General features: G+C 28.4%; 2 protein-coding genes across 2 annotated transcripts; one reads left to right on the top strand and one right to left on the bottom strand.

Moving 5' to 3' along the window:
• Positions 1-3,366: 3,366 nt before the first annotated feature.
• Positions 3,367-12,656, bottom strand: LOC131170365 (cysteine-rich receptor-like protein kinase 37). The gene is made up of 6 exons (XM_058129417.1): positions 12,580-12,656; positions 12,412-12,493; positions 4,750-4,912; positions 4,467-4,588; positions 4,154-4,364; positions 3,367-3,989 (listed from the first exon to the last, which is right to left on the bottom strand). The coding sequence occupies exons 1-6, from the start codon at positions 12,654-12,656 to the stop codon at positions 3,748-3,750; spliced, it is 897 nt and encodes a 298-aa protein (XP_057985400.1). The 3' UTR covers positions 3,367-3,747.
• A 12-nt stretch (positions 12,657-12,668) lies between these two features.
• Positions 12,669-14,020, top strand: LOC131170696 (cysteine-rich repeat secretory protein 38-like). Its single transcript, XM_058130395.1, has 2 exons — positions 12,669-13,713; positions 13,887-14,020. The coding sequence occupies exons 1-2, from the start codon at positions 12,813-12,815 to the stop codon at positions 13,949-13,951; spliced, it is 966 nt and encodes a 321-aa protein (XP_057986378.1). The 5' UTR covers positions 12,669-12,812; the 3' UTR covers positions 13,952-14,020.
• The last annotated feature ends 694 nt before the right edge of the window (positions 14,021-14,714 follow it).

Raw genomic sequence — 14,714 nt, 5'->3', positions numbered from 1 at the left:
TGGTACCTATCAGCTGCAGTTTGTATCAACTCTATTTTTAGAGCTATTTCTCATCAATCGATAGCTGATTTGATTTTATTTTTTATTTTAACTATATTATCTTTTTTTATTTAACTCAAAAATTAATATTATTAATACTTTTATATTTTTATTTATAATTTTAACATTTTAATTAACACATTTTAAGTTTATTAAAATATTATTTATTAATAACATAAAACGTAAAATATTTATTTGTGTCTAAAAACTTAAAATTAATTATAAATTTTTTCTTTATCAATAATAATAATTACTTTATTATTTTATCTATATTTTTTAAATTATTTAATTATTTTTTAAAAAATTTAATTATTTTTTTATTTCAATAATAAAATAAATAATATAATATAATAGATTAATAATTATATTTTTATTTTAATAATATAATAAATAATATAATATATTAATTTGATAATTTTATATTTAATTTAATAATAAAATAAATAATATAATATAATAAATTTATAATTTTATATTTATTTCAATAATAAAATAAATTATATAATATATACCCTTATTTGTCATTTCACATGTCAACAGCAATAACTAAATATAATTTTACCAAACACTTAACATAAATCAACTATCATCAGCTACCAGTTATCAGCTATCCACTAACAATAATAGCTATCAATTAACAGTTATCAACTGTATTCAATGATTATACTAGACAGACCTTAATACCCATCTTTGACGTTCAACGAGAGTGTTCGGTTCGAAAAATTGCGTAGAAATGTAAAATATTGAACCAATACTTTTCTAATGGAAAAAAAAATGTTGAATATTGGACCAACCAGGCCCAACGCAATGTGAAGACCAAAGCCAGTGCTTAACTTAGAAATTTCAAACTATAAAGGACTTGTCATGTATGTTAGTATGAAGAGACGAGGAAGAGTATTGTATTTTGTGAGGCAATGGAAATGGGTTTTTTTAAGATTTCTGTTTTCTTTTATCTCACTTTCATTCAACTTCTAGTCCTCTCACTGTCAATAATATAATAAAAAAATTATTATTTAGTCCATATATTTTAATAAAATTAATTATTTAATCCTTATATTTTAAAAATATACTATTTAATCTCTCTATTTTTAGTCTGTTAAACTGTTTGGTCCTTTCGTCAAATTTTTTCATTAGTTAATGATGATCAAACTATTACTTAGTCCCTCTATTTTAGTAAATTAATTAGCCAGTCTATAAATTTTAAAAAATATTTTAGTTAATTTTTATAATTTGATTATGTTAACTCTTTAGTCGTTTTTGTTATCTTTTATACTCAAATTATCCTTACCCTCTTTCCTTTATTTCTCTCTTATTTCTCTCTCCTTATGTTTCTTCCCTTTTGTAGTTACGCCTTCTCCCTCCCATTCTCTCTCTATTTTTCATCTTTTGATAGAAAATGACACAAACAATCTATGCAAAAAGGTTAATCAATTTCTTTAAATCTTAAGTAATTAAGGCTATAATTTAGAAAAATTATTTTTTAAAAAAGAAAATACAAAAATAATATCTAAAAAATTGAATAAAAATACTTAAACAATTAAAAAAATATGTAAATTTAAATTTAATATACACATAGCAACATTTTTATTTTTATTCAAAAATATATTTTTTAAAATATAGGGATCGACTGATTAATTTAACACAATTTCAAATAAATAGATGAACTGAATGGTAGTTTAACTATCATTAAAATTCATTAACCTTGGTTCATGAAGTCAAAGTCTTCGTGCATCTCCATTAATGCAAGGCTTTCCTTTTTCCGGGAAAATAACTTGTATGAAAAGTATTTTTATAGGAATTATTTTTTAAAAAAATATTTTTTTATTATTTAATTGTAATATTAATTTCATGGTATATATTTATATAATGTATATATATAAATATTTTTAAAAATTAATAAAAAAATCATTTCTTTAAAAATTAATTTAATTTTTTTATTAAAAAAATATTTTTCATTAGTCAATATTTTAAAAATCTCAAACACTAAAAAAATATTTTTTACAAAAAAAAAATTGAGCTAAGTGAAAGAAAAATTGGTTTGAGCAATAATGTTTTGGCACTTGGAAATTAAATAATATATTCATTGTTTATTGTCTAAATAATAATATCCTGCTTAAAAGTCTTCTAAATAAAAACAGTCCTGTTTACTTTTTCGCAAATCAATGTCTTATCTATATTCGGTGTATACCCAACCAATCTGTAAATACCCATTTAATTGACTCGATGACTTTGTTAACTTGACCCATTGCCTAACAGTCAACTTGATAAATAAATGCTTAGCATAGAAATTTCAAAGCATAATTTTTTTGATATTTTATTTAAATTTAAAAAAATATATTTTTTTAAAATATTCATTTTTCTTTTATAAAGAATATCTTCATATAAAAAAATAATAAGTAAAACAGAAACTAAAATTTCATGTGGGATCATAATTCGTGACCAATAAAAATTATATCCACATTAGAAATCAATACCTTGCTTCAAAGTCTTGGTCTGAACACACTTTGGAAATTGTTTGGAAATGTAAAATATTGAACCAATCTCATGGCAAAAAGAACAAAAAGTTGAACAGTGGACCAACTAGACTAGCATAATCAATAAATAGAGAAATAATAAATATTACTAATAAATGGACAAATGTAAGAATTGAACTTGGAACCTCTCTTAGTTTGAGAATATGAGTTTTTATCATTTGAGTAATACTTTATTCGCCCTTAATTGTATGCTTAATTTGTTTAGGGGCAGACGGGACCAAAATTTAAAAATTATATAGTTATTATAATTAATAAAAATTTATAAATAATATCTTTATTAAAGAATATAATTTATATTTTTTTATAAATAATATATTTTATTAATTACAGATGATAAATTTTCAAATATATATATATATATATATATATATATAATATTTTTTTATTAATATATAAATGCAATCAACTAAAATTATCCAAACAACCAATTTAAGAAAAATATTTAAGTAATATAAATTTAAGAATATTCATACAAATAGACCCTCACTGAAGCCTTCTGAGAGTCACTACCTAGATTTACTGGTACACATTTCTTTTTCTATTATTATTAAAATTAATGCACATACTTTAAATTAAAAAGTTTTTTGCAATATAATCATTTGAATACTTAGATTTATTATACTTTATGGATCTATATATTATAAAAAAATCTTGTCAATTAATCACTTATAAATTGAAGCATAAAAAGCATAAATTCATTGAGGTATTTTATCAAATATGTTGAAAATTAAAATAATAAAAAATAGATACTCCGGAGCCATGTAGCCACTGAATTCAACAATTAGTCAACTAATTATACTTTATAATGACCGTAAACACTTCATGATTGTAAACAAATTGTTTACTTTGTTTCTTATTTGTAGGATTTATTAATGATACTACAAAAAATAAGGGTTTAATTTTAATAGCAAGTTATCATTGCTGCTAAAAATTAAGAATTTAATGTCAAAGGGAATTAGCAGCAAGTACCAATTGGTACATAAAAACTTTGTAACTAAAGTTGTTAACAACACTTAACACAAATATTTGGTGTTAATTAATATTGTTAATATCAAATTTCTAATAAGATTAAAATTAATACCATTAAATTTAATATTTGTTATAGCAAGTTGATAAGTGATGGAGGAATATAGAAGTGTTGTTACAACAATATGTTTTAACTAGATTCTTATACTTACAAGGTTCCCACAATTTTACTTGTAGCATCCTCAGATTGATCTATGGGAAACAACCTTGCTGTTCCGAAGTCTGAAATTTTAGGATTCATTTTTTCATCTAGTAGGATATTACTGACTTTGAGATCACGATAAATAATGCGAAGTTGAGAATCTTCATGAAGATAAAGAATTCCTCGAGCTATGCCCACTATGATTTTGTAGCGCGTGTTCCAATCCATTAGTAAACGCTTATCTTGATCTACAAATTCACAAACTTGCATGATCAATTGTTTTATTTTTCTTTCACGTTATTGGGCCCTAGTGAAGGGGAAAAGAAAACATTGTAGCTTATATAAGGATGCATCAGAATTATTATTAATATGAAAACGTTAGCAAATAAATTAATGGGGATTTCAGGAATACCATATATGAAATGGTCGAGACTTGAATTTGGAACATATTCATATATGAGAAGCCTTTCATTTCTTTCAGAACAGAAACCCAAGAGTCTAACCAAATTCCTATGTTGAAGTCTGGCCACTAGCATGACCTCGTTCTTAAAATCAACTCCTCCTTGCTTAGAGTTTCTTGTTAGTCTCTTTACAGCTACGACTCGTCCATTCGAAAGAACACCCTGACTCATAATCATCGAAAAAAGGAAGAGATGCAAATCAAAATGAATAAGGAATTTTACTAAGTAACTGACATTCTTTCTCATATATTGCGGTTAAATTACCTTGTAAACAGTACCAAATCCACCTTGTCCAAGCTTATTATGATCAGAGAAGTCATTTGTTGCAAGTCTGATAGTCTCAAAATTGAATTTCGAGCATTCTGTGCTACTATTTTCATCCAAATCTTCACGAGATCGATGAAGAATTAATATGTATTCAGGTAACATAAACATAACTTAAATAATCATTTCACAAGATTCAAACTATATCATATAGAAAAATGATGATCTTTTAGTGAATCCAAGTGCTATGCAATAACAAAGTAACTAATAAGTTAAAACTTACCTTTGGTTTCTTGCTTAGGCTTCCTGTAATAGAAAAGGCTGCAAGTGAGGGCAACAAGTGCTGCGAAGATAATTGCAGGAACAGTGATGATTACAACAGTTCGAGCAGCTGTAATTCCATTCTCTATCCAGGCCAGAAATAAATATTCATATGGATATATATGCTTGAGTCAAAATGAAACTGAAAGATTAATTATGGAGTGAAGTGATGAAACAGTCCTATTGCTTTTGGCAAAGATTTTTCGTGGGCCTTCCTTTGCTTATTGTATTATTGGTTGAGGGGGGAGAAATGTGAAGACCAAAGTCAGTGCTTAACATACAAATTTCAAACTATAAAGGACTTGCCATGTATGTTAGTATGAAGAGATGAGGAAGAGTATTGTATTTGTGAGGCAATGGAAATGGGTTTTTTTAAGATTTCTGTTTTCTTTTATCTCGCTTTCATTCAACTTCTAGTCCTCTCACTTTCAATAATATAATAAAAAAAAGTTATTATTAAATTTATGCATTTTAATAAAATTAACTATTTGATCCTTATATTTTGAAAATATACTATTTAATTCATCTATTTTTAGTCTGTTAAACTGTTTAGCCCCTTTGTCAATTTTTTTCGTTAGTTAATGGTAGTGAAACTATTATTTAGTCTCTCTATTTTAGTAAATTAATTAGTTAGTTCACGATTTTTGAAAAATATATTAGTTAGTCTGTTAAGTAGTTTGCACTTAACTGGTTCCAAGCCCAGATAAAGGAGGAGGGTTGCGGTAGGTGACAACCAGCGTAAAAATTTCGTCACACCCTATGATATGGATTCAAATGATATAAACGTTGGGGCGTTCTCTACTTATAACGCGCTATATCAGAGCCCGGGTGTAGTGAGAAATATGCAAGGGTGTAGGGCGTTCACTGAAAGTGATGCGCCATGCCCGTGCCCGGGTGTGGTGTTAAATGAGTAAAGGTTCCCACATCATGGATGGGTGTGGGTAAAGAAGTTAGTCCATATGACAGATAGTGGAATAAAATACAAGATAGGCATAGAGAACAATAGAAGATATCATAGAAGGAGACCAATTAGGAAAACAGGATAGGAGGAGGATCAGGGTTGGTACTTGGAATGTTGGATCACTTACAGGAAAATTAATGGAGCTTGTGGATACCTTGAAAAGGAGAAGGGTTAATATTGCTTGCATTCAGGTGACTAAATGGATAGGAGAAAAAAGCAAGGAAGTGGGTAATTCAGGGTACAAACTGTGGTTTACCGAAAAGGAGAAAAATAAGAATGGAGTGGGCATAATTCTAGATAGGACATTGAAAGATGCTGTAATAGCTGTGAAAAGAGTATGAGATAGAATTATACTAGTAAAGCTAGTATTAGAAGGAGAAACAATAAATGTAGTTAGTGCTTATGCCTCACAAATAGGACTAGATAGTGAGATTAAACAAAAGTTTTGGGAAGATATGGATGATCTAATGCAAAGCATACTGAATAAAGAAAATATTTTCATTGGTAGAGATTTGAATGGACATGTAGGAAGTGATAGGCAAGGTTATGAGAATGTTCATGGAGGTTTTTAGTTTTGGCAGTCCAAATGAGGAGGAAAAAAGCATCCTAGATTTTGCTATGGCATACGACCTAATACTAGCAAATACCTACTTTATAAAAAGAGAGTCACATTTAGTGACTTTCAAAAGTGGACAACATAGAAGCCAAATTGACTTCCTCTTAATCACGAAGATAAATGGAACTCTATGCAAGGATTGCAAGGCCATTCCAGGAGAGACTTTAACAAGTCAACATTGGTTAGTGGTCTTAGATGTCAAGTTTATGAACAATTCAAGTAAGGTCAGAAGAAATAGAGTAGCTCGAACAAAGTAGTGGGAGTTCAAAGGAGTAAAGCAAGTGAAGTTAAAAAATGAGCTTCTCGAGTCCGAAGCATGGAAGCTGGATATGGAGGCCAATAATATGTGGATACAGATGACATCAAAGATTAGAGAAGTAGCTAGGAAAGTACTTGGAGAGTGTAGAGGACATGGACCACCCTCAAAAGAGAGATGATGGTAGAATGAGAAAGTACAAAAGGCAGTGAAGAGAAAGAGGAAATGGTATAAGAAATTACCTAAATGTGATAATAATGAGGCATATGAACAATACAAGATAGTAAAGAAAGAGGCAAAAAAGGCAGTTAGTCAAGCAAGAGCGCAGGCATTTGAAAGTTATATGAGAAACTTGAAACTAAAGAATGAGAGAAAGATATTTATAGATTAGCAAGGAGGAGAGAAAAGAAATGTCAAGATCTCAATCAAGTTAGGTGCATTAAGGATAAAGAAGAAAAAATGTTGGTGAAAGATGAGGACATTAAAGAAAAATAGAGAAATTATTTTGATGATCTCTTTAATAATAGTCAAAATGGTAATAGAGTGAATATAGACTACAGAACAATAGAAAAGAATGTGAATTATGCTAGAAGGATTAGATCTTTAGAAGTAAAGAAAGCAGTTAAGAGAATGAAAGTGGGTAAAGCCTGTGGACCCGATGGAATACCAATTGAAGTGTGGAAGTGTTTGGGAGATATGGGAGTGGCATGGTTAACTAAATTATTTAATAAGATTCTAAACTCAAAGAAAATGCCTGATGAATGGAGGAGGAGTATTTTAGTACCTATTTTTAAAAATAAGGGAGACATACAGAGTTGCTCAAACTATAGGAGAATTAAACTCATGAGCCATACTATAAAGTTGTGAAAGAGAGCTGTGTAGCATCGACTATGTCATGATACTTCTATCTCTCCCAATCAATTTGGCTTCATGCCCGGTCATTCAACTATGGAAGCGATCTTTCTCATTAGAAGTTTGATGGAGAAATATAGAGATGTGAAGAAAGATCTACACCTGGTTTTTATTGATTTGGAAAAGGCTTATGATAGTATTCTAAGAGATGTCTTATAGAGAGTGTTAGAACAAAAGAGGATATCTATTAGGTACATACAAGTGTTGAAAGATATGTATGAAGGAGCAACTACTGTTGTGCACACAGTAAGAGGGGACACAAGAGATTTTTCGATCTCAGTTGGATTACACTAAGGATCAGCTATAAGCCCTTACCTTTTTGCATTAGTTTTAGATGAATTGACAAAACATATACAAAAGAGTATCATTTGGTGCATGATGATTGCAGATGATATAGTTCTGATAGATGAGACACGAGAAGGAGTCAATAAAAAGCTAGAGTTTTGGAGAAATACTCTAGAGTCAAAGGGCTTTAAGTTAAGTATAATAAAGACAGAATACAGGCATTGTAAGTTCAGTGAAGGGCAAACTAGTGATAAGGAAGGAGTTAGTTTGGATGGAGTGGTACTGTCCCAAAGTAATCATTTTAAATATCTTGGCTCAGTCCTTCAAGTAGATGGGGGATGTGAGGAGAATGTTAGTCATAGGATAAAAGCCGGATAGTTGAAGTAGAGACGTGCCACGGGAGTTTTATGTGATGGCAAGATTCCCAACAAGTTGAAAGGAAAATTTTACCGTACAACTATACGACCTGCCATGTTATATGGTAGTGAGCGTTGGGAACTAAAGGAGTCGTATGTGTCTAAGAAAAGAGTTGCAGAGATGAGAATGTTAAGGTGGATGAGTGGCCATACTAGACTAGATAAAGTCTGTAATGAGAGTATTAGAGAAAATGTAGGAGTGGTGCCAATTAAGGATAAGTTGAGAAAAGAGAGATTGAGATGGTTTGATCATGTGAAGCGTAGACATACGGATGCTCCAGTTAGACAAGTAGAGCACATTAGGTTAGAGAATAGAAAGAAAAGAAGGGGTAGACCTAAACTGACTTGAAGGAGAGTAGTACAACATAACCTAGAAACATTACACATTTCTGAGGATTTAACCCAAAATCGTTTAGAGTGGAGAAAGCGAATCCATATAGCTGACCCCAAATTTTTTGGATAAAGGCTTAGTTGAGTTGAGTTGAGTTTATATTAGTTAGTTTTTATAATTTGGTTATGTTAACTCTTTAGTCGTTCTTGTTATCTTTTATACTCAAATTGCCCTTACCCTATTTCCTTTATTTCTCTTTTATTCTCCTTTATTTCTCTCTCCCTATGCTTCTTCCCTTTTACACTCGCACTCTTCTATCTCCCATTCTCTCACTATATTTTCATCTTTTGATAGAAAATGATACAAACAATCAATGCAAAAAGGTTAATCGGTTTCTTTAAATCTTAAGTAATCAAGGCTATAATTTAGAAAAATTATTTTTTAATAGAAAAAATATAAAAATGATGTCCAATGAATTAAATGAAAATACTTGAACAATTTAAAAAATATGCAAATTTAAATTTAGTATCCATATAGTAAAATTTTCATTTTTATCCAAGACTATATTTTTTAAAATATATGGATCAACTAATTAGTTTAACTAAAATAGAAGAATTTCAATTAAATAGATGAACGAAATAGTAGTTTAACTGTTATTAAAATTCATTGATTAACAAAAAAATTTAATAAAAGGATAAAGAGTTTAACGGATGTAAAATATATAAATTAAATAATATATTTTTAAAATACAGAAATAAGTAATTAGTTCCATTAAAATGCTAAAGCCAAATAATGATAATTTTCCCTTTAAAAACTGAAATAGGATGTTGAGAAAAACTGACATTTTGGTATTGCAGAGAATGGAAAGAAAATAGCCAAATGCCCTATTAAATTGTTCTCAAAATCTCAGATATCTTCCCTATCATTTGATGTTGATAGTATCTTCCTTCCACACCGTAGCAACTACGGCTGCCATAACCTTGTTTCATGAAGTCAAGGTCTTCGCACGTCTTCATTAAGGCATGGCTTTCCTCCTTTCCTAGAAAATAATTTATATGAAAAATATTTTTTATAGAAATTATTTTTTTTAAAAATATTTCTTTAAAAATATTTTTATTATTTAATTATAATATTAAATTAATAATATATATATATATATATATATAAATGTTTTTAAAAATTAATTAAAACATTATCGTTCAAACCAATTTTGCTTCCACTTAGCTCATTTTTTTTTTCAAAAAACATTTTTATAGTGTCTGAGGCATTTAAAAAATTAACTAATGGAAAATATTTTCTTAATAAATAAAAAATTAAATTATTTTTCCAAGTGCCAAAACATTATCGTTCAAACTAATTTTTCTTCCACTTAGCTCATTTTTTTTTTCAAAAAACATTTTTATAGTGTCTGAGACATTTAAAAAATTAATTAATGAAAAATTTTTTTTAATAAATAAAAAATTAAATTATTTTTGTAAATGTCTCAGACACTATAAAAATATTTTTTGAAAAAAAAAATGAGCTAAGTGGAAGAAAAATTGGTTTGAACGATAATGTTTTAATTAATTTTTAAAAACATATATATATATATATATATTATTAATTTAATATTATAATTAAATAATAAAAATATTTTTAAAGAAAATATTTTTTTAAAAAAATTAATTTATATAAAAAATATTTTTCATATAAGTTATTTTCTAGGAAAGGAGGAAAGCCATGCCTTAATGGAGACGTGCGAAGACCTTGACTTCATGAAACAAGGTTATGGCAGCCGTAGTTGCTACGGTGTGGAAGGAAGATACTATCAACGTCAAATGATAGGGAAGATATCTGAGATTTTGAGAACAATTTAATAGGGCATTTGGCTATTTTCTTCCCATTCCCTGCAATACCAAAACATTAAATAATATATTCATTGTTTATTGTCTAAATAATAATGTCCTGCTTAAAAGTCTTCTAAAAAAGAGCGGCCCTGATTACTTATTCACAGATCAATAAGCAAGTCTTATCTCTATTCAGTCTTATCAATAAATACCCATTTAATTTATTCGATGACTTTCTTAGGGAAAAACAACGTTGAACGTTGGTCCAACTAGACTAGGCCCAACGCGTAACAGTCAACTTAATGAAGAAATGCCTAGCATAGAAATTTCAAAGCATAAACAGCCTGACATTTATGTTAATATAAGGAAAATAGAAAGAGTATTGTGACCCAAATGTATTTACCATGATATGAAATCCCAGATTGAATTGTGAATTTCAACGCCCAACAGTCAAATCCGCTGTATTATGTTTACCAAGAAAGTGGTAATTTACCATGACAGTACTTATCAATCAAATTGAAAAGGACGTAACAGAATTAATGGTCAAATTAATAGTAAGAATTAAACTATCATTTGAATTAAATCTTAAAGACTAAATCATTTCTCTATAATAATAATAATAAAGAAATAATATATATTACTAATAGAAGGACAAATGTAAGAATTGAACTTGGAACCTCTTAGTTTGAGAATATGAGTTTTCATCATTTAAGTAATACTTTATTCGCCCTTAACAGTATGCTTAATTTGTTGAGGGGCGGGCGGGGCCAAAATTTTAAAAATTATATAGTTATTATAATTAATAAAAATTTATAAGTAATATCTTTATAAGACAATATAATTTATTTTTTTATAAATAATATATTTTATTAATTATAGATGATTAATTTTCAAATTTATGAATATATATATATATATATATATAATTTTTTTATTAATATATAAATGCAATCAACTAAAATAAGTAATATGAATTTTAACAAATATCCAAACAATCAATTTTAAAAACAAAAATATTTAAGTAATATAAATTTAAAAATATTCATACAAATAGACCCTTACTTAAGCCTTCGGAGAGTCACTACCTAGATTTACGGGTATATATTTCTTTTTTTTTTTAATTATAATTATTGATGCACATATTTTAAATTAAAAAAATTTTATAATATAATCATTTGAATATTAGATTTATTATCCTTTATCGATCAATATATATTATAAAAAATCGTGTCAATTAATCGCTTATAAATTAAAGCATAAAAAGCATAAATTTATTGAAGTATTTTATCAAATATGTTAAAAATTAAAATAATAAAAAATAGATTAAAAAAATGAAAATTTAGTATTAAAATAATAAAAACGTAACTATTTATGAAATATTCAATACCTAAAATTATGAAATATTTGAATCTCAATTAAAATTATTAAATTCTTTTCTAGTTAACTATTTAAAATTATAAATTCTAATTTATAAATCAAGGTTAGAAATTATAGAATTCGATATTTAAGAACCGGTAAAAAAATAAAATCAAATAAATAAAAATAAAAAAGGCAAATAATTTAATTATTTAATTTTATCAAAATCAAGGATACATCATACATTTAAATTATCTTAACGTTATATAATATTAAAAAGAGAGAGAGAGAGAGAAGAACCAATGGCTCATTTATTAAAATGAATAGAAAAATAAGAAGAGATTACAAAGTGGATATTGGAATTAAAAAAAAAAAAAAAAAAAACTTCACAAACAAGACATTTGCTTGAACTATGATAACATGGTAGTAAAATTCACAACATACACAATATTATAATCAAATTGGAGTAAAATTATCTAATTCCCATAAATCAGTTGGAATATGTTTGGTAAGACATAATTAATATATTTAGTTATTTTATTTAATATAATTAAATGTGTAATGAAATTATATTAATATATTTCATTATTTTATTTAGTTATATACGAAAATAATCATAATTAATTCGAACTAATAAAAGTCTTGTCCACCTTGTAACAATTGACCTTTGAACGCGGACCCGATTGTATTGCGCGACGGGCATGTAGCTTGACTTGCTTTATTGACTTGCTCCAAGCAACACTATCACTAGATGCAATGATAACAAAGAAATAAATAAATAAAAACAGATTGGAAATCTATATCCTGCTTCGAAGTCTTGGTCTGAAACTCACCTTTCACATTCAATTATTGTTTGGTTGGAAGACTTGCATAGAAGAAATATATAATATTGAACCAATGCCGTTCTCATGAGAAAAAAAGAATGATGAATATTTGACCAACTAGACCCAACGCCTATTAGTCGGCTTAAAAAATGTGAAGGCCAAAGCTTAACATAGAAATTGAAATCATTAATGATTTGTCATCTATGTCTGTATAAAGAGACTAGAAAGAGTATTTTGAAGCAATGGAAATGGGTTTCTCAAGGTTGTTGTTTTTCTTTTATCCCGCTTTCATTCAACTAGTGTTCGCCATGGCACAGCCAAATTCGCTGTATTATGGTTGTGGAATAAGTGGTAATTTTACCACTAACAGTACCTACCAATCAAACCTTGATCGCACCCTTACCTCCATCTCCTCTGATACTAAAATCAACTACGGGTTTTACAACGATTCATCAGGCCAAAACACCAATAAAGTTAATGCAATTGCACTTTGTAGAGGTGATAAAAAGCCTGATATTTGCCGTAGTTGCATAAAAAACTCCAGCCAGGGGCTGAGGAACCTCTGCCCCAGCCAGAAGGAGGCTATTGGTTGGTCTGATGATTGTATGTTGAGGTACTCAAACCGCTCCATATTTGGCAAGATGGAATTTAATCCTCAACTTATTCTGTACAACGTTAACAACGTCTCCGAAGTAACCCAATTCAATCAGGTGCTAAACCCTCTTTTAGCCAGCCTGACCAGTCGAGCTGCGTCTGGCGATTCCCTTCGTAAGTTCGCAACTGGTAATGCAACTACAAAAAATAACCAAACCATATATGCACTAGCGCAGTGCACTCCTGATTTGTCTAAGGAGCAATGCAGCGGTTGCTTAATTAACGCCACTGGATTGATTCCACAATGTTGTGCTGGGAAGCAAGGCGCCAGAGTTCTTACACCCAGCTGCAATTTTAGGTACGAGATAGAGCTTTTCTATGACTCCGTGGGTGAGGCCATGCCACCATCACCAACACCTCTGCCGGTGCCGCCACCATCACCAACACCTCTGCCGGTGCCGCCACCATCACCAACACCTCTGCCGGTGCCGCCGCCATCACCGCCAGCTGCTCCGACGCCTCAAACACCGACTGGTAAAAGCACAACAGGTATTTATCTCTTTATGAAATGAATTAAATCCTACCCTTCTATTTTAAATAATCGATTCAAGAAAATCATAGCTCGATTTTTCATCTGCCTGCATAATTTGATAATATTGGAAGTTATATTGTCTATGCTAATAAATTGTACTCTAATCACATATATCGTTGTGGTTTTGCAGGAAAAGCAAGTAACAGAGCTGCAGGGGCTTTCATCGCCAGTGTTTTTCTAGTTTTATTTTGGTAGTATCAATTCAATTCTGTATAACTTACAACGGAGATTATCTTCTTGAATAATAACTCTACTTTAAGTTTACATGATGTTGTGAAATTCAATTTCAAATTCTTGAAATGATGTCAAGTGATTTTACTAGCAAAGCAGTAACAGAGAATTGGCCGCGGTTTGCTTCAGGCTGGTTTTAGTTCATTGATTTAAGCAGACCGAAATCAAATTGGAAGGTCCCCGGTTTAATCTAATTACATATATATATATATATATATATATATATATATATATATATATATATATATATATATATATATATATATATATATATATATATGAATTTGATCAGAGGCGTAATAGGCCATGAACTATGTAATAAGATAGTTCTCTTTTATAAACCTCCAATTTCAATTTAACAATTTTTGAAATTGGAATTCCATCTTATATTATATATTTTTGGTTATCATTACGAGCATGCCCTGAAAAATAAAACGGATAGTTCACAATATTTTCCTTTAAAATAATGGTATTACTATTTAGTGTTTAATCGGCATTGAGATTTCAAGACAATAATTGTTTTTCTAGAAAATAATATTATTAGAAAAAATTTTTAGTACACTTTTTAAAAAAAATTATTTTACTATTTCAGAATTTTAATAATTAAAATTTATTAAATATAATTTTAAATTATTTTTAATATTATTTAATTAATATATTTAAAAATTTTTAAAAGTAATTTCAACAGTAATACCGAATAATATCAAAAAAATATTTAATTTTAATT

Source organism: Hevea brasiliensis, chromosome 11, assembly GCF_030052815.1.
Source record: "Hevea brasiliensis isolate MT/VB/25A 57/8 chromosome 11, ASM3005281v1, whole genome shotgun sequence".
Lineage (NCBI taxonomy): Eukaryota > Viridiplantae > Streptophyta > Magnoliopsida > Malpighiales > Euphorbiaceae > Hevea > Hevea brasiliensis.
The sequence above is the reverse complement of the archived record's forward strand: the minus strand, read 5'-3'. Positions and strand labels throughout refer to the sequence as shown.

Coding starts and splice junctions, on each gene's coding strand:
- LOC131170365 (XM_058129417.1), bottom strand. CDS start 12,656: ATGAGAACGGCATTGGTTCAATATTATATATTTCTTCTATGCAAGTCT. Junction 12,494..12,579: donor ACAATAATTGAATGTGAAAG/GTGAGTTTCAGA, acceptor CATTGCATCTAG/TGATAGTGTTGCTTGGAGCA. Junction 4,365..4,466: donor GATTTGGTACTGTTTACAAG/GTAATTTAACCG, acceptor ATTATGAGTCAG/GGTGTTCTTTCGAATGGACG.
- LOC131170696 (XM_058130395.1), top strand. CDS start 12,813: ATGGAAATGGGTTTCTCAAGGTTGTTGTTTTTCTTTTATCCCGCTTTC. Junction 13,714..13,886: donor GACTGGTAAAAGCACAACAG/GTATTTATCTCT, acceptor GTGGTTTTGCAG/GAAAAGCAAGTAACAGAGCT.